This window comes from Botrytis byssoidea, assembly GCF_014898295.1.
Source record: "Botrytis byssoidea strain MUCL 94 chromosome Unknown BBYS_013, whole genome shotgun sequence".
In the NCBI taxonomy this organism is placed as follows: Eukaryota; Fungi; Ascomycota; class Leotiomycetes; order Helotiales; family Sclerotiniaceae; genus Botrytis; species Botrytis byssoidea.
The window spans coordinates 508,103-530,185 of NW_024065854.1; the positions used below are offsets into that span (position 1 = coordinate 508,103).

The following is a 22,083-nucleotide window of genomic DNA, read 5'->3' on the forward strand; positions in this document are numbered from 1 at the left end:
GCAACGAATTATATCCTCTTCTTTCAGGGTTGCTCCCCTTTTCGCGGAAGTATCATTTGTGTTGTCTTAGTGATTTAGTGCTTCAGTGATGACCCATTTTAAAAGTCAATGAGTAGAAAATTGTAGCCTCGTAGCTCTGAACCGGAGCTCATTCAATTGGAAATGGCTTCCCCTTTCTTTCAGGTCGCCGATTGAGAGATGCAACAAAGACAGATGTTGTTGAAAAGCGGTGGATAGTAATTTCCCCTGATTTTGACACGCGGTACCGCTTCGGTCTCGAACGCGCTCGCCTTTGCACCGGAGAGTCATGCTTTTGAATGATGTAGCAAAGACCATCGTGGACCTGGTATAGCTCGTAGAATGATCCAATCGCCGACTAAGAGACGCAACAAAGCTTGCCATTCACTCACATTCTGGACCTCCCTTCTCTATGGTCAGAAGTATCATGACTCGTGGGGTTGAAGTTGATGATTGGGTGGAGTCGTAGATTGAACTTTCATTCTACCAAGTGGATACCCGGCGACCTTTATCATAGGCTATGTGATATTAATCCGGAGGTGCGAAGAAATTTTTAGGTCGCCGACCTTTTTAGATCTGCAACAAAACTCTGTCTTGACAGTCTGGCGGTATCATCTAGCTCACGCCTAGCATCTGATCTCGGTACATCTCACCCAATCCCGCAAATGTCCCATCTAGATTACCCTTGTTGCCGACATCAATCCTGTGCAAGGAATAACCAGGTCGCCGACCTTTTTAGACGTGCAACAAATCCCATTCTTACCTTCAAGAAATCAACGTTTAACTTCTTCAAGATGAAGGATCCGTGAAGATGTTTGGGTCAATCGCAAATTTCGGCTGATCACCGAGATCGGTCTTGTACCTTTTGCGGATGTTTCTCCGGAGCGAAGGAATGGTCGCCGACAAGGTCAACACAAATTTGGGTACTATTGGATGAGATTTTTCGATGCCAAGTCTTTGTCTCTATTTGCGTCTCGCCTTAAGGAATCAGGGTGGCTCTCCGGCGTTCTACGAGGAACATAGTACGACTAAACGCTCTTCTGCAGCTTCCCGAAAGTGACAGGTATCCACTATTCTTCACTTGTGAACCCTTTTTTGAACTTGTCAGCCACTACACTCAAGCCACACTTGCTGCATGAAAAACACCACCTGCACTCATAGTTCTTCCCAACTCCAGCTACTTCAAATCGCTCTGATACTTTTAAGCTGCCCTCCTTGTTTCCATGAGCGCTCTCAATAATGCCACATCATCACAACCCCAATCACGACCATAACCCACATTATGTCAATAATACCCAATGATTATATTCATGCGACCTCCAAAGCGGCCTTTTTTTCTCTATAGCGTGATATCCTTGCCAAGTGGAGCTACAGGTGTCATGTCTTACATTTATTTTCGATGATGAGGTCGGCGGCCTTTTGAGATGTGCAACATTCCCTTTCGATGGATATTACTTGGAGTGAGTAAGTTGGGGTTAAATGAGCGGTAGAGCGAGATTGTGCTCGGGAAGTAAGAGGAAATGATAATAAGTCGATTAAGAGATCTTTCTTGCGACCTTGAGGACTACCACGCTCACCGTCTTCTGGCTTTGGAACTTTATTTACATTCGCTCCTATACCCCTACCATTTTTCAACTGTATTCGCTCATGAAATTTCTCGTCAGTGCAAGGCGAAGGTCAAGGCCATTTGAGATATGCAACAATCGTGAGGTTTCTTCTCCTTATCTGTTGTAATAGGTGCAACGGTTCTCAATAGTCTGATGAGGCCTCTCGCTCAAGGTGGTCGCATCCGAGGCCGGAGTGGAGAAATGCTTCCTGCACTCCAAGTTGATGTCCAATGGCAATCGGTTTCTGGCGTAGTGTTCATTCCAGATAATTCTTACTTGCATAATCTCTTCTAATTCACTTCATCCAAGAACATGGCTTGACCGCGGGCGACTCAAATGAGACGTGCAACAAATTCCACGTTTGCGTCTCGCAGACTCAGATATCGTATTATTTCCACAGATTATCCAGACCTTGAGTTTTGGTGTAGCGCTAACGAGCGTTTCCATTAATCCGGCTCTCGTTCTGTCTATATATCTTAGAAGCTAGCGATCCATGCTTCTCAGTCGGACACATCTTTGCTTTCACACTGGGTCTATAAGCAGATAGAGAGATGCCGAACACAAGTATCTGAGATATTCTAGTCTCATTAGATTAGATAGCCATATCGAATGGAAAAGACGCTTCGCAATATCTAGTACCAAACTATGGGAATAAGGAACTGCATATACACTACTACCGCTCCTTTCGCCATTGATGAAAAAGGACACAATTCGGGATTCAAATACGTGGATTACGTGTCTCTAGTAACCTATACATCGGTCGAATCAGGACACTCGTTTCAAAATATGCGTCGAAATTTCATTAGAGACGGCTTTTCTTCAGAGCGATATATAACACATTGATGCAGTATAACGTAACCTGATGAGAGGAATGGCAACACATTGTGTCCCCCTTCTGCGCGTGCGAATCGATAGTATGCTTCTTAGTGGTATGGAATCTGTCAAATTGCATTGTATTACCTCAAAAGTTTCTCCCTTATACCAATTATACCTCCCTTTGACATGCCAGCTTGTCATCTGACTTCATCATCACACCAACTTCCAGCACAATCTTGCGACCAATTCCACGTTGGACGATTCTCATTTCGATTTCCCTCTTGCTCTGCCTCTATTTTCCGCCTACAAGAAGCGAATGTCCCGGTGTATTTTTTCTAGCACGATAACGGGCTTCTTCGCCAAGCCAGTCGTCATATGATAGAGGGTCTGGGTCGTTTTTGCAGAGCTTTCGTTCAGAGCCTCTTGCTCTGCTTTTGTTGCTACCAGTTCTGTGGGCAGACGATGTGTTGTCACTGATCTTGTTACTGTGTCTAGGTCCACGAGACTCTTCGCTGCTGCCGGCTCTGGGGGCTCGGCCAGGTGATCCGGAGTTCTTTGAAGGATGGAATCGAACGCCAGAAGCTTTCAGCATATTCGCTGTGCTAAATACTGATAATTTTGCTTTGAAACAGACGCTTCGAAGCAGAAATTGATCGGGTTGTGATGGTGGATACCCACAATTCCTGTGGCATTGTCATTCGGCAAGCGAATAACCATGAGAGAATGAGCGCCTGGAGCAGTAGGAACGCCTACAATGGCAGCTAAAAAAAATTGATACAGTGAACAAACCATGGATATCGTTTGCTTGTGGAGCGATCAAGGGAAATACAGGTGACGCCGAAACGTCAATGATTTGGTCATTGGAGTCGAATTTCGTGATGGGAACACAGACGGAGTTGCTTTCGCAGAAATGACAGAGATGCTTCAGCCAAGAATTAAGAGGAAAATCAAGAAATCCATGACGTATCTTTCCTGCTGAGAGATTCGTGAACAAGGTTTGGGGAGAAGCAGATCAGGGGCAACATAACAGTGGAGAAAAATGGTTGTGGAAAGACAGCTGTTGAGGTTCATAAAGACATCTGTAGCAGGACTCGAGCCTGTGGACCTCAGTCAATCTTAGCTCATAACTGTCAACTAACTTTATTTCAGGTGACTAGAATTCTTGATGGTAAACTATACATCGTCTTCGGCGTTTGTAGGATAGATGCTGAAATGTGCAGGGTCGAAAATCAGTCTTTCAAAATCGGAGAATAAACCTGTAAAGTTATCAAATACGATGCCATTGCCCCGATGTTACAAAATCAGTTGCAGTGTGGTTCAATACCAGTGTTTCATCAAAATCCAGACGATCTCATTGACACACAGAGACTCAAAGCAAAACAGAAACCGAGCTGGCGATACGTAACTGCAATGTACAGACTTATCAATCAGACAATGGTATGGAATATTGCGCTGAGGCCCAAAAATACACCAAGGATAAGTGTGAAACTTGACGTTCAGCTCCTATTGACACCGGTGTACTTTACATGGCTTCCAAGGTTAGTGTAGAACCATAGGACAATATAAGTCACGTGATATAGACATTATGCATTTACATGCTAACCGGTAAAGCAAACACAGGCATTGAGTAAGTTCAGAATCGCCAACATAGGTAATATTGAAATCATCATTAAACTGGTCCTATGTTTCATCCCCGAAGGAATAGATGCATCGACACGTGAAAATGTCAATGAGTAGGCATCTAGAGTTAAGCTATTTTCTGCTACCGTGGAACAAGAATACGAGGAGCTTCTGTATGATCCCGTTCATCTGGATACCTCCAACTACCTTTGAGCAAAGTAAAGTATAGCACTAGATAGATTCTCGAGGAGAACGAGGCTATGACCGATGATGGCCTACATATAGTGCGTATTAATGTAACGTTGAATGCAGTAAACGTTAGAATAAGCAACATGCTTCAGATCTTCAAAAAAACGGTACCTACCGAAAGCCAAGCAAATCAATCCAAGGATTAACCTTTTAGTACTGATTAGTCATAAAAAGCAAGTTCTTCCATCTTATCAAATATTCTGATTTCATTTGGCCCTCCAAAATTTATATCTTCGATACCAATAACTCAATTAAGAGCCTAGTATATATAAGATATTTCTGTCATATCTTCAGATGTCTTACTAAATCATGCGATATGTCTCAAGATTTATCTGCCGGCTTGGTAAATCATCCAGTAATGATCTCGGACGAACTTAGATCCAACCCTCACCATAATCTTTCTGATCTAGATGCGACTACGGATACTAAAGAACAAGAAGCCACTGCAGCTAAGATGAATTTGGAATCATCTTCAACTCAAACGTTGGATAACGTATCCGTATCTGCACCAGATCCACAGGAGCTTAATGCTCCAGACGTTCATTCGCAATCATGCCTTGGCCTAGTCGAAGAATCTGCCGTTGATAACGAGTCAAAGTTGATAATCGATACGGCAACAACAGGAGGGGCAGTGATTGCGGAAAATACCACTTCAGGTAGGACAACCGCTAATGTTTAACTTTTGCATCATGTGAATACATTGTGGAAAGTACATTCTAATCATGCCTGCTTCCCAAATAGTCGTACCACCAATATCTACCGTACAACCACTCGAAAATATAAACCCCCCGACCGAAACCCAGCCCTCTACATCTGCGACCGCTGCCACAACCACGATATCTCCTAACACTGAACAGCATTGTCAATCATCGATAAACTCTATTATTACAGATCCACAGACTTCAAGCGCCAATCCTACTGCGGATCTTGCGAATACCCCGAATGGAGATATGAATGTCGTCAAAATTAAAGCAGCTCGTCGGAGAATGGCTCGTGTCAAGGCACATCCGAATGCCTTGACAGTCTATGAGGCTGAGCTGACAAGTAAGGATAGGGCGACTCAAAAAGAAGCAGTTCGACAATATTTGGAGAAGAATGTGAAGCAGGACTGGACTTGGACCTGGCCAGCTGAAGAAAATGAACCTATGAATATAATAGATGCATTGCTTAAGGAGCCTTCTTTAGATGAGCTCCAAGTCACCAGCACGGATAGCCCTGCGTACAAGGAAGAGTGGCGAGAAAGAGACGAGTGGGAAAGTGATCCCACCGAAAGCGAAAGTGAAGATCCTAGTTCGCCCAAAGGGCCCATCAACATTAATTCTCCGGATAGAGAAAGTCCTTTTCGTTTTGACAACCCGGATGGTGTAGGTCAATTGGTCAAACAAAGACGAGCTGCACGAAGACGCCGACACAAGAAGAAGCTTGCCGCGGAAATGGAATGGAACACAGGAGTACACTGTTATGTAGAAAGACGTGATGCATGGACTTGCGCCCGACGTGTCCCCCCTCCATCCGGGCGGGAGCTTCACGCCATCGAAAATTTACCAGTCCATTCAAATGGAAATGCCCGCAAACCTGTGGATGATCCCTCGGATTCAGAAGGATGGGATACTGAAGTGCCCATTGCTAAATCACTACTACCACCGGATAATGCAATGAGAGCGAGCATCACTCCTCAAGCTTACAGTACCATATACGACAAAGTTATTTTGCAATCACTTACACCTAGTTGTCCTATCAACCTATCCGATGTCATACAGAGCTGTGTACAAGGATGGAAGCGGGATGGTGAATGGCCTCCTTCCTCATCTGTCCCCGAACCTGGTTTCGCGGCGAAGAAAAAGCAAAGGAGACTGAGCATGTTGAACATGTTAGGGCTAAATGGACCCGAAGCAAAGCCAGTTAGTCCTGTGGTAGAAAAAAGTCCACAGACGCCGAATTCAATTAAGAAGGGGTTACAAAAGTTCTGGAAACGCGGAGACAAAACCAAAGGTACGACTGAGGGTGGGACGGGAACTTAGAATTTTGGTACAGAAGAGCTACTGCATATAGCCTATCAAATGGGCTTTAAGGGAATGGCATGGTATGGCATAATGTGGCGTTTTAATGGGAGACATTTGGTATGAAATTATGAATGGCACGTTGAATAAGCGGATTGATCAGGTTCGATCACTGTTGGATCAGGTTGTTGGACTAGCATGGTTATTATGAGGTTATCTGGGGACTATTAATCACTACCATCTTCCAATATCTACTTAAGGAGCTCCTAGTCAGTATCTTAAGCTTCCTCATCTTCGCCCCGAACTCTTACTCGTGAAAATTATTCCATAATTTAACCCTAACGCAAAATAGAGGACCTTCTCCAAATAACACACATAAATGTTCGAGCACGAATCACTTCACTACCTATGTGAATCTTAAGATCCCTTACTTCCAGTGCTCTGTGTTGATACAATTCGCTTTCACCATTCCAGTTACTCTTATTACCATCCATTTACACTCCGTTCAGCATTGGTACGTGAAAGTAGGGATGAGATATCGTTTCGCGCAATTTGGACGGTAGCGGTAGTTGATTGAAATAAGTAAAGGTTCTTGATTGTGGTGGGGTGCAAGATAGATAGGAGACCCACAAGGAGGTGTATCGTCTATTGAAGTAAGCGGCCTCAAATTCTGTAGTTGATCCAGGGTGCTGTGGGATGAGGGAATGGAAGCAGGAGTGCGGATGAATTGGAGGCGATATCTAAGATATATAAGATGAGTCGTTGGGTCGCTAAGTTTTGTGGTGATATTTTCTTATGGGTATGTTGTTTGGGAGGAGTGTTTTCAGCGGCTGGATAGTTTTGATTGCTGCCTTTTGAAGTTGGGGGGCTCTTCTGTAAGTAGATGTGAATCAGTCAATTGTTATACATAGCTACTTAAGATAAGTAAAGTTTGAAGAAAGAGAGTTGGTGGAATTGAAAACGAGAATGAATTTGTTGGTGGGTTTGTTTTTCTGCGGTCACATTTGAATGGGGTTTTGGCATGGAGGACTATTCTGTTCTGAAGGTTCGAGAGCTTTGAAAATTTGATTCGTGGGCATTTTCTCCCCCCCCCCCCACCTCCATACTATCTGTTTTGTTTTTCCTTCTGTTTCCCTTTCTCTTGACTATACGGTTTCTATCCCTTTCAAACTTCCCCCTATCTTGTACTTTTCATTTCCTCTCTTTCAAATGGTTTCCTCAATCTATGACATCTCATAATGCGAACCCGAGAAACTTTATATATTATTTCTAATCGGAAATGTGGAGGAGAGTTGTGACCAATCCAAGAGATTGCCTTATAATGTACTTCATGTCGAAATTGTCCAAATATGCCGTCGTATCCTGGACGAAAGTAGGTTCAAAAGCATCGTTTCTAAGCTCCCATAACTTAGGCTCGGGACTAGGCTGTGGAAGCAACATATCAGAAGTGAAATTTCCTCGTTCCTTATCCATGGCCTCCGACTCCTCGGCCCCCAGCACGAGTTGTAGAGCCCAAAATGAAGATCCGGGAGGTTCCATCAAACGGGATTGGAGAGTCTCGTGAACATCAGTCAAAAGCTGCACGGCTCCGCTGTTTGTCCAGTCGTACCCCATTCCAGGATTTATCAACATGCGAGATTTTAGATTTTTCATCGCCTTCGCTGGGTCCGCGAATATTGTGTATGGATTATCCATCCGGTCTCGCGAAACCGATTTACTCAAACGATACCTTCTCGTGTAGAGTACTTTGAAGAAGTGTCCTAGAAACCCTAGATCGTTTGTCACAACGATATACGCTTTCCATGCCGCTTCCCTGGCCTCTCTGTCGACATGGAGGAGGGAAAGCACGAGATCCTTCTTTTTGAGGGTAGTTAGACGTCGAAGGTGTGGGAGCTCGAATGTATTGGGCCAGTTGTGTGTATTTTCCTTCCTTACGATTCCACCTACACTATTATCGCTCAAAAAGATGCTTGTATCTTGAGCGTTGTTGACATAGAAGACTTTTAGTGCTTCTTCAGCAGCAAATTTCCAGATAGCACGCCGTATTTCAAAGGGAAGTTCTGAGAAATTTTGAATGACTTCTTTCCGCTCGGGCTGGAGTTGAATATTGGAAGGATTCTTGGCCATTTTATGACGAGTTTTGATATTTTCAATGGAATAGAAGAAGGTAAGATATGAATTTGAAGTCAATTACAAAATCTAGATAGGTATTGAGGATACCTGATGATAATGAATAGTAATTGTGATAGCTAATGGCGGTATGAGAAGCTGGTAGATGTTTCTGATAAATTTGATGGCAAAGTATCTAGGGAATGTAGTCTTGGTAGAGACTGATTTTAAAAGAAGACAGAAAAGAAGTTCAAGGTGTCATCAATCATATTTAAGGGCGGGGTGGTTGAAGCTAGTATCTAGTAGATTCCACCCAGTAGTGCAAATCTGGCATCTTTGATTTCATTACTGATCGACGCTGACAAGCGTTAGTCTCGAATTTGGGTTTGCTAGGAAGGAAATATTAGCCGATGATTTAAATGGTGATTATTAATGGAAAATCACTTTCTTGAGACTTCAAGCGAGCTTTGAGCAATTCAAAGAATTGTCTTTATATCGGCATTCTGGGCGGTTTATAAAATCCAGCAGGTGGCTGATTGGACTTGGCCAGCAGGCAAGCTTATCTACATCCCTTTTTCTAATATTCGGAAGTAGCCTTGAGACAAAGCAAAGAAGAATCTGCGGCATGTTAGGGACGATGGCATCTAAGTAAATTCACCAACTTAATGATCAAATAACATACTTCAATCCTCTCGAAGCAGTACAACTGTACACCTCTTCAGGGCAAAGCTAAATGCAGGCATAGAAAGACGCAGAACGACATTGCGATTTCACATACACCAGCTCCAGAAATTACCATTTTAATCGAAACAACTAAAGATTCTTGAGCCTTGAGCGTAGCAATCACAGAGCTCGTCACTGCCAGGCCAAATCTTCATCAACTTAATTGATTATGTCTTGCCACGGCGAGACTGAACAACCACCACCGCACACACAATGAGTGTTAGAGTTTACTCCTGAGTCTCCTCATCCGTGCCAATCAGTGTAAGAGGAGCAAAACTTTCCGACAAATCTGCAGCCATCTCATCACCATCGTCAGTGTTCTCAGCCCTTGCCCCATCTCGAACGCTCATCTCATCCTGCTCTACCAACTCGTTTAAATCTTCTAAAATCCTTCTATCGATTTCTCTCTCCCCGCTTCCAAATACTATCTCATCCCACTCGGCCGCCAAGTTTGAATCATTCAAGAGTCTTTCATTGGTTTCATTCTCTGTGCTTCCAGAGCTATTCTCATCTACAATATTCATCAGGTAATATTCTTTATTGACGTTCATTGGCGGGGACTAGACTTACCAGGAGGTTCATCAACATATTCTGCGTCACTCGAAGTAAATTCATAAGAATTTGGCCGCGACTGCTTATCTCTTGCCGCCATGAAGAAATTGTGAAATTTTGGATCCCACAGTCTGGGTCTCAACTCTTCTACCGATGCTCCATCAGTTACCATCCTTTTCAAAACTCCATTCTCGTCAAATTCGTAATCAATTTCTAGCTCTTGTTTCGTGAAATCAAAATCGTCATGTCCGAAAATTTCACCAAGTTTTTTGACCTCGTTCCAGAGGTCTTCGTACTCTAGTTTAAGAGGATTGTGGATATTGTACGTAAGATTATCGAATAAAGGTTTGGATAACTCGATAAAGCTTTGAACGACTGTTTTCTCTTCATCACTAAGGTTCTTCGAGTCTCTAAGTCCTTCTAGAGACTTGAGTGGATCGCTTTCCTCCAAGATTGCTTTTTTGAAGTGGCCATTTTTGAAAGCTGGGTAACCGACTGGATTTATGCCGCAGAAAATAGTCCTCTGAAGGGCATCCTTCCAAAAGTAAGAGATCTCTCTAGGACTTCTGTCCGACATAATGGGAAAGTCTGGCGAGAAACTACTCAAGTGCAAGAACAGTTGTATGTTGCGCAAAGATACTGATGTTGACAACGAATCGTGAGAGGGCTTGGAAACGATGGCTTGCAGTTGATCTAAAAGGGGATGTGTCTGGTAGTATTAGGATGAATTTATATCATTTTGTGATAAGCTTTGATGGCGAATCAAATTTAACGTCATGTGCAGCCTTGTCATGTAGCTTTCCGTCAAACAGTTTTGCAGCCTTTTTCTTTCTGTTTGCCTGCATGCACATGCGTTTTGTTCCTCTCCGGATTTGAGATGAAAGCCGCCTGATATGAGGAAGCTACTGACTGAAGTCATGCTGATCGAAAAGTGATGGAAAGATCGAAAACTTCCTTATAGACCCGCAACCTTCTCTCGATTTCTTCGAGTTTTTTACTGCCACAGCAAAGTAGAGTCACTTAGATCATGATTTGCGCAATCTTTCAATTACGTCTCGTGAAATAGGACTACTTGAAAGTCATCTCCGTTTATCCATGATTGCTGTTTTGGTGCGATTGGTTTTAGGACGCATCTCAAATGCTAAGAATGATCAATTTCAAGATGACACAAGAAGCATGACCTATGCAGCCAATCAGGTCGCTATTGTTCTCTTTATTTCCAATGATTCGATTGGATTCATGTCCATATTCCATATCGCGTCTTCATCGACGTGCCAGGAAAAGATGGAACAAGCTCGTTATCATTATAACACGTATTTTGAAACCTACGATTCGAATAGACACTTCCAGAAGGAGGAATGCTCCCAAGCGAGAATTAGATGCGAGCCACATTAGATTTCCCTTTGATTTCATGTAACAACATCTGCTAATGTCATGTTGTTACCTTTAGAAGGCTATACACCGAGTTCAAAACTTTAAGTATGTTCAGTATGAACTAGCCTGTATACAATGCGACAAACATAAGCCCCAATATTCATCAATTTCAAAGCTATATTTGTCAGCCTTGCATTATTTCTGCACCCAACGGCATAGAGCGCACCGAGGGCGAAGTTAGAGATTTGCACAATTAATTTCATCGTTGAAACATCTGCTGCGGCAGTCCACGAATCACATCTCACATATGAATCCCACCAGGCTGATTCTGCATGTCATTTTATCATGCAGTGGCTTATCTTTAGCTTACGCGACAAGGAATTCAGGGGGATTGCTGCTAAATCGAGTTGCGTATGAAATCGTTACGATGTGGTTACACGCGGCTAAGTTCTCATGGGGGCCACTCCTCTAAACGAGACGATGAGCCACCTGAGTTGTTATCCGCGATAAAATTTTGGAATGAACTCTTCGATTCAGAAAATGTTCAATATAAAAGGAAAGAGCTAAGAGATGCCGCCGCGAAAGCAGCACAGACGCGTTAGCGCATTCCCCGCGATAGAAGAATATGGAGAAAGTAAGCCGAATTCGTCAGTTCCAAGTCCATCCGCGAGAGGTTTGAGGAGGACTACTTTTGTGGAGATATGGCCGAAAAATGTATGTGAAATCTCCTGCTTCTGAAAATTTATTAACAGATTTCGTAGAATGGTCCCACGGAGGTAATCCGAGGAAAGATACCAGAAGATCAAATTCCCAGCTGGCTCGAACAAAAAGGTAATGTGGATCTATTGGTACGATCAACAAATATTCTGACGTTTCTATAGATGCTTTTGCTCATACGAATAATGAGGCATCGAAAACGGGTGCTCTAAGACTGCTGTTTGTGATCTCCTAAATCACATAGCTCGTGACTTCATGGTTTTGACGCCCGAGCTAATCAAAGAGCAATAGGTTTACAAATAGAGCTATGAATTCCGATAAGAAAGCTGTCGGGATGACATTCAGTGATGCTACACTTCAAGTGATCATGAGCCGCCTTCAACTGCCAGCAGCATTTGCACAGATGTTAGCACCGGATCAGATTGAACCTCCACGATTCTCTCATAATACTCTATTTGATACTCATGGGAACCATTTGGGCATGGGTACGTCTAAATTGACATCCCTGAACTCATTACTTGATAACATAAACTTATCCATCACCAGCATTAGCAATTCACTTCCATCGTTGGCGGCTTGAATCCATCACCCTTGGTCTTTCTTATAATCAGAATACTAAAGTAACAACGGCTCTTCTGCTAGAAAACTCTAAAGATCCGACCCACGAATCATTTATCCACTACATCCTGTTACATTCTACATACCTAACCCATCCGCTCTTCCTCCCTCTAATCCTCGCCGAGCTAATGCTCGACACTCACCGAACGCAATTAGATCGAACCACATCCCGCCTTCGAAACCTCGAATCTGCAATTGGTATCCACGACCACGATTACCATTCGACCTCATCCCCTTCTTACAGCACACCTGATAAATCGCCCCTCCCAAACTTCCCCTTCATTTCTCGCTCGCTAAATGGAGAATCTACCCGTCTAGCCCTCTACGAAGTAAAAGTAAGATCCAATATTCATCTCCTGCAAGCACTTCTTCGTGGCCCCTATTTCACAACTCTTCTCCCAATGAATCGACGCATGATATGGATGGAACAAGCCAACATAGCCCTCCGAGAAAAATGTGAATTCCTTCTCGGCTGGAATGTCGAACTATCTTCTCGGGTCACTGGACAGAGACGAATCGTGAAGATTCAGATAGGTAGCGTACAGAACCTGCTTATGCAACGGGAATCGAAAATTACTACTTCGATGATGGAGGTCCGGAAAGGAGACGCAAATGCAATTAAGACGATTGCATTTTTATTGATGGCTTTTCTGCCTGGTGTATATATTGCGGTATTGTTTAGTGGATCGATGTTTGATTGGCAGGCGGAACGTATGGGTGGAATTTTGAGTGAGTGGTTTTGGCTGTATTGGGCGGTTGCGGGACCGCTGACGGCGGGGGTGTTAGGGATATGGATTTGGTGGTGTAAACCATGGCTGTAAGTTACCTTGGACGAAGATGTTGCAGCTTTGTTTCGATATTGGTGATGTTTAGGATTGTTTCATTCGGTGTTAGTTTGGGGGACTTAGGTGTTTCTTTTCTTTCAAGGAAAGCGTGTAAAAGCATTTAGGCAGAGTGCCATACTTAGATTTTTCTTGTATGTATACGATTTTCACGGGTTATTATTTGGCAAGGGTCTTGTTATCAATATCAAAAGAGCGGATTCTCATGTATTTCAAACAATAGATTTATATCTTCGCTGCAAAGTATGCAATTAAGTGTTTGCATTGCTAGTATCACTATCATTGCAACCTGTCACCTCAAGCAAGCTCTAAATCTCTAAGGTACGATGACACGCTTGAACAGATGTTTCGTACGACTACAATTGTCATTTGCGGGGTGCGCGTATTGAAAATATGCTCAAGACATATCAGGGACATGTCAAAGGATTCAAATCACGTGTGAGTAAGTTGGAAGAAACGAAGGATTCAGCGCTTTTCCTTAAATCAAATGCGACGAGTGTGGATTTGATAGTTGTATGTTGCAAGGTTTGCCAGTATTTTTTATCAGAAGCATGTGTTCGAAAATTTCTCTTGCCGACTCAGGTGACAGGACTATTTCTCTTACCTATTTCAAAGTTCTTCTTTCTGGCCTTTTGACACTGTTCTATTTTATATATATACAATTGTCTGGAGATATAGCAACTATTTCCCATGGTGACTATTCCTTGATCCAGAGAAAAAAATATTGTATTAAACTTCGGATTGTTCTGCATTTTAGGTCATAAGCCTTTCCTTGTATCTATGCACCTTTGCTTATATCATGGAAACTCATGGCTAATGTCATGAACAGATTGGGGCTTTCGTCATGGGTTAATACAACAGTATACTTTGAAGTTTGGCATAGATTGGAACATCAAAGCCTCAATATCCAATCTTTACCTGGAAGTTACCAAACTCCCTTCAGATGTAGATGAATAGGACAAGCCCCAGGTATAATTCTCCACTGAAAGATTCAATTTTGAGGAGTATTGATTATGCTTGGTAAGTATAGGCTCGTAGCTACTGTCATCATTACTTATATACCTGATTAGATGTCTTAAGGTTTGAGATAATATACACAGTAAATATCAAGTCTAATTGGACTAGCCACCGTATTGAAAATTGAATCATTGTTAATGTCTACCTTACTTACAGCTACAGCTATATGATACTGACTAAGAAATCATTACTCTCGATTTAAGGTTATGACACGGACGTAGTAAAAGCTAGGGATACCATGAAACTATCCATGATTCTTGATTTGGCATAAGGTAGTAGAATTCAAGGGCCAACATGCACCAATGACTGAAGGAGATGATATACAGCAATGATAGTTTGACAGCCTATACTAAACTTCAAGGGACTACAAAGCATCTTTCAAAGCCTAGAGCAGAATTGAAGTACTCTAATATTCATCAAATTATTCTTTACATCAAAGAGATAAGTGTGCATTCATGAAGACTCTGGATGAGTTTGAAAAACGATCCAAAACTTCCAAGGAACAATTATAGATCTACACTTGATGAACCTTTGGTGATTGCGAGTTTCTTGAAAGTAGTGAATTTCTCTTAGTTCGGTGTTCAAACTGATTTGTCGTACCATGTGACCTCGAAATCTGGATGTGTATTTTATGTATGGTCTGTTCAACCCTCGACCCTCGTACTTCCACCTCCACATTCATTTTCATCAACAATCTCAAATCAATGAAAAAATGGACAACGCATCAGCTAACTCATTACGCAAAAGAAAGAACTCCAATTTCAGCGAAGACATATCGCCAACTCCAAGTAAAGCAATAAAGCTCGAGAATTCCGACGATGTCGAAGAGCGCGCCGATAATAATCATGCCGAAGCTACCGCGACGCCTTCAGTCAAGTCTGACCGATCAACAGCTGAAGTCGAGGAGTTCGATATGCAATCGCATATTTGTGAACTCTACAGATTTATTATCAGTGAACGCTCACTTGGCCGTAAGTGCATGACTGTCATTTTTCATCCCTAATCATGGCTGACTAGAATTTGATTTAGGTGCCCCTATGAAGATCCAGAGACTTATCAACATGGATTCTTCGTGCAGAAACTTCTATGCGTCATCCATACGTGATTGGATCGATCAGGAACATGGGAATTTTTTGGAGCAATATCGCCAGAGACCAGATAGCAGAATCAATTTCAAGGGAACCCGGAAATACCTTACGGACATCGCCAAGCTTTCACGTATGTCTCGTGGACTTTCGCTTTCTTTTGAACTTGCACTCTACCTCTGCGAGCATTCTTACTTGGTACCAGAAAATGGCAAGATACCACGTCCAAATCGAGGCGATTGCGGCCCCTGCGACTCCCTGCTACATAAACTCTGCCTGAGAATGAGAGACGAATATCCCAATTTTGAACCGGAAATACACCTTTCTCGTATTAACGACCAGCGGAAGCATTTCGAGGCAGATGATGACGGCCTCATACAACACTTGTTGCGAACTGGAGATCTACTAGTAAGCTGGGTAGAAGGACCTTCTGCTGCTCAGGCTATTTATGACAGCACGAAGGAACTGATATTGACCGACTATAACCATATAGTAGAGAAATTGCAATCTGCTGTGGCCAAAAACCATAGTAGCTCTTCACGCAACTCAAACGTCCCTGGTCACTTGGTTCCCAGCGTGGAAAAGAGCCTTCCACGGGTCAAACGGCTGTTGTCCATGGCTGGAGGCAAGGGATTGGCTTTTGACCTGCTTCTGTTTGCTGGTCGGCACTCGTATGTCGAACGCAAAAAGGACCCTCTTGGTCGTAGGGTGACTGAAACTTTCGATCAGGCTGCCGACAATCTACTTGTCCAAATTTCAAACGCTATCAGGGAGGAGGATCCAACTTTCAGACCTGTTGATGCCATGGAAATGCTTATTGAAGAGATTGAGACTACTGGTTACGTCGGATATTTCCCACAATCTTATAAATTGTTCTCGTCTTGGATGCCAGAAGTAGGAAAGTCTCATGCAAGAAAGGACTACGATGATCTCCACGCAAAAATAAAGAGCGCCCATGCTGCTGTTGAGCGTAGACTAAGAATTTTCGTCAAAGATGGATCTCGCCCAACCGTGGATCTGCTCGGCAGGAAAATGGTTGAATTTCTTGATGAAATCAACAAACTCAGCATGAAGTTGGGAGGACTTTTTCCTGCCATAGAAATTGCTCTGTTCTTGGGTGAGTGTTCCTATACTAAAATGGAGGGTTTGGGCCCGCTCTATGGCTGGGATAGCAAAAGTTCATTCCGTTGCAAGAGAGACTTCGATCCTCGGGGGGATGATTGTTTAAAGGAACTACTTCAAAGAGTGATCGATGCCAACTTGTCGTTGGATATGGATTACTATGGGCGTTTGAAGAAGTCTGTCGATTACCTCAGGCCATACGGAATCACTACTTACTTCCCGTTGTCCTTTGAACTACTCCGCCGATTATCTTGAAAGCGATAAACTAGCGTCTCCTCTTTTCACGGCTTAGAGATGTCAGTTGAAGTATGCTATCCACAGGAGTTCTTGGGCAAGGATACAGGAGTGTAGTACTTACTATGCAGAATCTTAAACTGGCGATATAATGACATGGAATAAGGCCAAAGAACTCCGATCAAAGCAAAAGTAGATAGCGATGGTTGAGGTATTTCAGCGATATTAGCAAAGCGCAGGCCGGGATACTGTACCAAAAGCCATAATAATTAATTCGTTCCACATGTTTCCAACAACTTACAAGTAGTCTACTTAAATTATTTCTTGTCAATGCAAAGTGACAACAGTGTATCCAAAACAATAAAAAATCAATGGTCAGATGCCAAAACTCATTGATATCATAGAGGAGTAACCTATAGAACTAGAGAGACGATCGCTATCCCAAATTTATATTAGCTCTAGGCATGTCCATTTTGAACTCGTTCTGAGCTAAGATCAACAAAAGTCTTGTCTCACTATCTTGTGCAAGGCTGTATATTGCCTTAGTGAAAGCCAGAACCTCGCCACAGTCTTTGGTATTTGAATCGCCAGCGGGCAGGTAAGCAAGTAAACCCTCGTTGAATCCCCCTACCCCTCGCCTCCGATCCAAGAAACATAGGCTGATACCAAGAAAGAACTGATCCGGCTTCATGTATTGCTATTTAATGATCTTCCTTCAGGAGCTCATAGTTCTCATAGTTCTCAGAGTTCACAGCTAAATGTGAAGTAAGATCTTTCACAATTTGCTTTGGAGATCTCATATCATCAAAATGCTTAGTATTTGAATTTGAAGATATAATGAAGTATCATCCTCGTAGACAAGTAGAATATGGATTGATGACTGTAATAATAGGTCGTGGAGGAAAGTAAGTTAGCATGAAGTGAAGTCTAAACCCACAGCTACCCCTGTCAAAATATCTTGGCGCTCGCGTCCAAACGCGACGTACAGCAGCATTAAAGTAGCAAATTGGTGAAATCCACTAATACCACAACCACCATCTCACCTTACCTACTTTCCGCCATTTCAAGGATTGAGAATTAACAATTCAATCAAAATTCTAGCATTGCACAACCAGATTCCCGGTTGCCTGCTGGCTCTCACTCCATCCCACCACTCCCCACAATCAATATGGCGGACACACTGCATAATGCTCCTATCGTTTTAGATAATGGTTCCGGTACGATTCGAGCTGGGTTCGCTGGTGACGATCTGCCAAAATGTTACTTTCCCTCATTCGTTGGGAGGCCAAAACATTTACGAGTTCTGGCGGGTGCCTTGGAAGGAGATGTGTTTATTGGATCACGAGCGCAAGAATTAAGAGGACTGCTGAAGATTAAATATCCACTGGAGCATGGCATAGTCACAGATTGGGATGATATGGAGAGGATATGGGAATATGTTTATGGAGAAGGTCTCAAGACTCTGAGCGAAGAGGTGAGTCTTTTGTTTCAGGTCTAAAGTGGAGTTGTTTGCTATTGCTTCATATCTGGCAAGTTAAGCAGTAGTAGGTAGATCACTAACACTACTCATGCAGCATCCCGTTTTATTAACAGAACCACCTCTCAACCCCCGAAGCAATCGAGATACGGCTGCACAAATTCTATTCGAAACCTTCAACGTCCCCGCTCTATACACTTCAATCCAGGCTGTCCTTTCACTGTACGCATCGGGGCGAACGACTGGAATTGTGCTCGATGCCGGAGATGGAGTCTCACATGCAGTCCCAGTATACGAAGGTTTCGCCATGCCAAGCTCAATACGAAGGATAGATGTGGCTGGACGAGATGTTACAGAATATATGCAAACTTTATTACGGAAAGCTGGATACGTTTTCCATACTAGCGCAGAAAAGGAGGTTGTGAGAATGATCAAGGAAAAAGTAAGCTATGTTGCAGGAGATCCAAAACGTGAAGAAAAGGAATGGTCTGGTGCAAAGCTGGGAGATGGGAAAGTCGTCGAATATGCATTACCTGATGGTAACAAGATTAAAGTAAGGAATCTGCCATTAATACATAGGAGTTGCGCTGACTATTTCACAGATTGGAGCAGAAAGATTTAGAGCGCCTGAGATTCTGTTTGACCCCGAGATCATTGGTTTGGAATACCCAGGTATTCATCAAATTGTGGTGGACGCTATCAATCGCACAGACTTGGACCTTAGAAAGTCTCTATTTGGAAACATTGTTCTGTCCGGTGGTAGCACCTTGACGAAGGGTTTTGGAGACAGGTTACTTCACGAAGTACAACGATTAGCAGTTAAGGATATGAGAATTAAGATCTTTGCTCCACCAGAGAGAAAATACTCAACCTGGATTGGTGGTAGTATCTTGGCTGGTCTGAGTACATTCAGAAAGGTATGTTTCAAGATCTTCCAAGCCTTCTCGCGTAAGATTACTAACTCATATTGCAGATGTGGGTAAGCATTGATGACTGGCATGAGAATCCTGATATCATTCATACAAAATTTACATAATAAACTCCTGACTCTATCCGCGCTTTTGGCAATCCCAACTCCCCGTCCATCGGTCATCCATCGTCCGAATCCAAATAATAATCGAGTCAAGCCGAACATCCGCTCCTCGGTCCAAAACTTCACGCAAAATCTTCTTCTCCCACATCTTCAACTTTAGCGTGGTTTAATCTGCTTACGACCTACCATCTCTCGGCGGCGCAGGCAATTTTGCTTGCAGGTCTGGAGCTTGGACTCATTGCTTATATTTATGGATGTACAGCTATGCTACCTGTATGAGAAAAGATAGACTAAATTCATGATACCCATTACTGAAATGTTGATTTTACTGTGCCATGATCTGCAATGTGACATGTGATAATATGATAGTCTTATGAATCAATGGCGCAGTCGGCACCAGACGTCACAACTCCTTCATTGTTTGGGGGTATCTAAACTTTTATATTACTCGCTATAGCTCTGAGTACCGGTTTTCTACAGAAGTTGCGATTTTATGTCGTACAACTCATTTAATTATACATTTCAGAAAAGCTGATTTTCATCCAACTCTTCCGATTCCTTTTCAACTTCCTGGACTGCTTCCTCAACAGTCTTTCGAGTTGTTTGTCTCATGAATGCATCACATAGCATGCCAGTTGCTACACTAACATTCAAACTATCGAGTCTGCCACGGTTACCTGCGCCCTTGATCGAAAGATGCACATCGGCGTGATCTCTCAAAGCTTTGCGCAGACCCTCGCCTTCGCCTCCAACCATCAAGATACAAGGATCATCTCGTAGAGGATCTTGGAGATCGTGGGTCCAGACAAATTCTTGAGAAGTGGAGGGCCACATGTGTCGCGAATCTGCTTTTCGAGGAGCAGGTGGTGCGACTGCTGCGTAGATTTTCCAGCCAGCGGCTTGAGAATCTTTGATGAATCCTCCAGGTTTGTTTACGGAGAAGATCTCAACGTTTTCGGCGGCGCCGGCGGAGGCTTTGAAGACGATGGGGGTGAAGGAGGCGCTGTTGCGGGTGGAGATCGCGACGGCTGTTACGCCCATGAATAGTGCTGTGCGCAGGATGGCGCCGAGATTTTGGGGATCTTCTATGCTGTCTAAGAGAAGAATAAGGGGTTTACGACCAGTGGAATCTTTGGCGACTTTGATTATGGTGTCGTTACCGTTGACTTCGATCTCTTCCCGGGATTGGTGGTCAGGGGTAAGTTTAATCGCGAAGCTATCATCTTGGTCGATTATTGAGCCGAGACTTAGTAGTGGGAGGCGAGGGAGAGGCGAAACTTCGAGTATGTAACCGTTGTGTGGACGGCCTTGACTCATCTTGTCTAGGGTTCGTAGCCAGTCGTGCCCTCTTACTATAGCAACTTCGACTCCTTTCTTTTGAGCTAACTTGGCTATTGCACCGTCTCGCTCTGCATTTTGGCGATCTTCACCCTTGAGAATGTAAAGCTTGTAGAGCTTTCTGCTTCTTTTGCGTCGAGCGTTCAAGGCAGCTTCGACGACAGATGTTCCATAGAGAAATTCAGACGCTGGTGTCGTGTATGGGATGGTGATGGGCATCTTTTGGGCAAAAGTGGAACTTATCTTGGGTGGCGAAAAACTAGAATGAGATTCCGAGGAAGGTTCTGAGGGAGCAGATTCTGTAGATTTTTCAGATCTGGTGGCTTTTGTCGCTAGCCGTTCTTCGCGAGAAGGATATTTTGAAGGGTATGTATGACCCTTACTCCATTTTGTTGAGCTATCACGCACTGCCCCGAAGGATTTGTTCGCTCTCTCAAGGTTTAAGTAAGACTTTGGCTCATCCTGAGAACTATTGTCACGAGATTTGCGCTCATAATTCTTCTCATCGAAACGTCGTCTTTCTGGAGGCTCGTGAGACCTGTTGGAAGATCTCTTTTCATAACCAGAGCGTTCGTCCCGGGCCTCAAAAGAACCATATGATTTCTTCTCGTAACCAGATTTGCTTCCTCGTGATTCGTTGTACCTGTCAGAAGATTCTCCCCCATACGAGGTTTTGGCCCGAAATTTCTGGGGATTTTCAGAGTCTCCCTCCTTGTAGTATTCCCTACCCTGACGATTTCCGAAGGGAGAAGGTGTCTTATACTCTGACTTCAATGCATCGTCCCGGCCATTGCCCTTGACTCGTGTGTGCATAGATTTGCTCTTGCTTCCAAAGTCATCACTGGAGCCCCTATCCTGCCGGGGCTTTGAATATGAATTCGATCCAGGAATTTGAAACCCTCGACCACCACCATCATCTTCTCGACTGGGACGTCCTTTATCCTTTCCTCTAAACCCAATTCCTTTAGACTTTCGAAGCCCACGGTTTATGCCAGAATTGATCGAAGCATATCTTACAAAGCAAGAAGATGAATATAATGGTTGAAGAATATAACTTACTCTTTGAGAAGCTTTTGCTCCTGTTAAAATTATTGTATTCATTGCATTGATAGTGCCATGATGATATTTCTACATCATTTTTGGTGATAGAAGAAAATTGAGCTAAGAAATTTTGATAGCGGAACATACCGAAGCCGACCAAAACTACGGGTCTCGGGGTTTTAATCCTGGCGTTCATCGACGCGTTGCGTTTTATCAGATTCACTTTGAATTTATCTTCAATTTGTGAACTCAAGATTGGTCAACATCAGTGAATGTAGGCGTCTCTTTAGATTTCTTTTCTCTTTCGCGCACGTTTCTTTTCTTTTGAATTAGCCGTATTTCCTTTTTCTTTTCACATCCTACAACAAACTTTATAACTAGATTATACCGCGTCAAACGGCCGGTTAACAGTCAAAAACTACCAAATTTACAAAGATCTTTTTGAAAGTTAAATCGCAAGCAACATTGATCACCGAAATTTTGTCTACTAC

At 43.2% G+C, this 22,083-nt stretch overlaps 8 protein-coding genes across 8 annotated transcripts; 5 read left to right on the forward strand and 3 right to left on the reverse strand.

Moving 5' to 3' along the window:
* Nucleotides 1–1,468: 1,468 nt before the first annotated feature.
* Nucleotides 1,469–4,178, forward strand: EAE97_006943 (uncharacterized protein; the record flags this gene model as incomplete). The annotated part of the gene is made up of 3 exons (XM_038877456.1): nt 1,469–3,609; nt 3,662–3,979; nt 4,079–4,178. The coding sequence occupies exons 2-3, from the start codon at nt 3,732–3,734 to the stop codon at nt 4,176–4,178; spliced, it is 348 nt and encodes a 115-aa protein (XP_038731646.1). The 5' UTR covers nt 1,469–3,609; nt 3,662–3,731.
* A 448-nt stretch (nt 4,179–4,626) lies between these two features.
* Nucleotides 4,627–6,331, forward strand: EAE97_006944 (uncharacterized protein; the record flags this gene model as incomplete). Its single annotated transcript, XM_038877457.1, has 2 exons — nt 4,627–4,966; nt 5,052–6,331. 2 exons carry the CDS (start codon nt 4,627–4,629, stop codon nt 6,329–6,331), a joined length of 1,620 nt encoding a protein of 539 aa, XP_038731647.1.
* A 1,248-nt stretch (nt 6,332–7,579) lies between these two features.
* On the reverse strand, nt 7,580–8,437 carry EAE97_006945 (uncharacterized protein; the record flags this gene model as incomplete). The annotated part of the gene is made up of 1 exon (XM_038877458.1): nt 7,580–8,437. One exon carries the CDS (start codon nt 8,435–8,437, stop codon nt 7,580–7,582), a length of 858 nt encoding a protein of 285 aa, XP_038731648.1.
* Nucleotides 8,438–9,369: 932 nt separating this feature from the next.
* EAE97_006946 (uncharacterized protein) lies at nt 9,370–10,271 on the reverse strand (the record flags this gene model as incomplete). Its single annotated transcript, XM_038877459.1, has 2 exons — nt 9,370–9,653; nt 9,713–10,271. The coding sequence occupies 2 exons, from the start codon at nt 10,269–10,271 to the stop codon at nt 9,370–9,372; spliced, it is 843 nt and encodes a 280-aa protein (XP_038731649.1).
* Nucleotides 10,272–11,638: 1,367 nt separating this feature from the next.
* Nucleotides 11,639–13,224, forward strand: EAE97_006947 (uncharacterized protein; the record flags this gene model as incomplete). The annotated part of the gene is made up of 5 exons (XM_038877460.1): nt 11,639–11,782; nt 11,830–11,899; nt 11,950–12,004; nt 12,077–12,270; nt 12,332–13,224. 5 exons carry the CDS (start codon nt 11,639–11,641, stop codon nt 13,222–13,224), a joined length of 1,356 nt encoding a protein of 451 aa, XP_038731650.1.
* Nucleotides 13,225–14,974: 1,750 nt separating this feature from the next.
* Nucleotides 14,975–16,724, forward strand: EAE97_006948 (uncharacterized protein; the record flags this gene model as incomplete). Its single annotated transcript, XM_038877461.1, has 2 exons — nt 14,975–15,233; nt 15,292–16,724. The coding sequence occupies 2 exons, from the start codon at nt 14,975–14,977 to the stop codon at nt 16,722–16,724; spliced, it is 1,692 nt and encodes a 563-aa protein (XP_038731651.1).
* Nucleotides 16,725–17,871: 1,147 nt separating this feature from the next.
* EAE97_006949 (uncharacterized protein) lies at nt 17,872–19,216 on the forward strand (the record flags this gene model as incomplete). The annotated part of the gene is made up of 4 exons (XM_038877462.1): nt 17,872–18,177; nt 18,278–18,733; nt 18,783–19,097; nt 19,154–19,216. 4 exons carry the CDS (start codon nt 17,872–17,874, stop codon nt 19,214–19,216), a joined length of 1,140 nt encoding a protein of 379 aa, XP_038731652.1.
* Nucleotides 19,217–19,735: 519 nt separating this feature from the next.
* On the reverse strand, nt 19,736–21,652 carry EAE97_006950 (uncharacterized protein; the record flags this gene model as incomplete). Its single annotated transcript, XM_038877463.1, has 1 exon — nt 19,736–21,652. One exon carries the CDS (start codon nt 21,650–21,652, stop codon nt 19,736–19,738), a length of 1,917 nt encoding a protein of 638 aa, XP_038731653.1.
* Nucleotides 21,653–22,083: the final 431 nt, after the last annotated feature.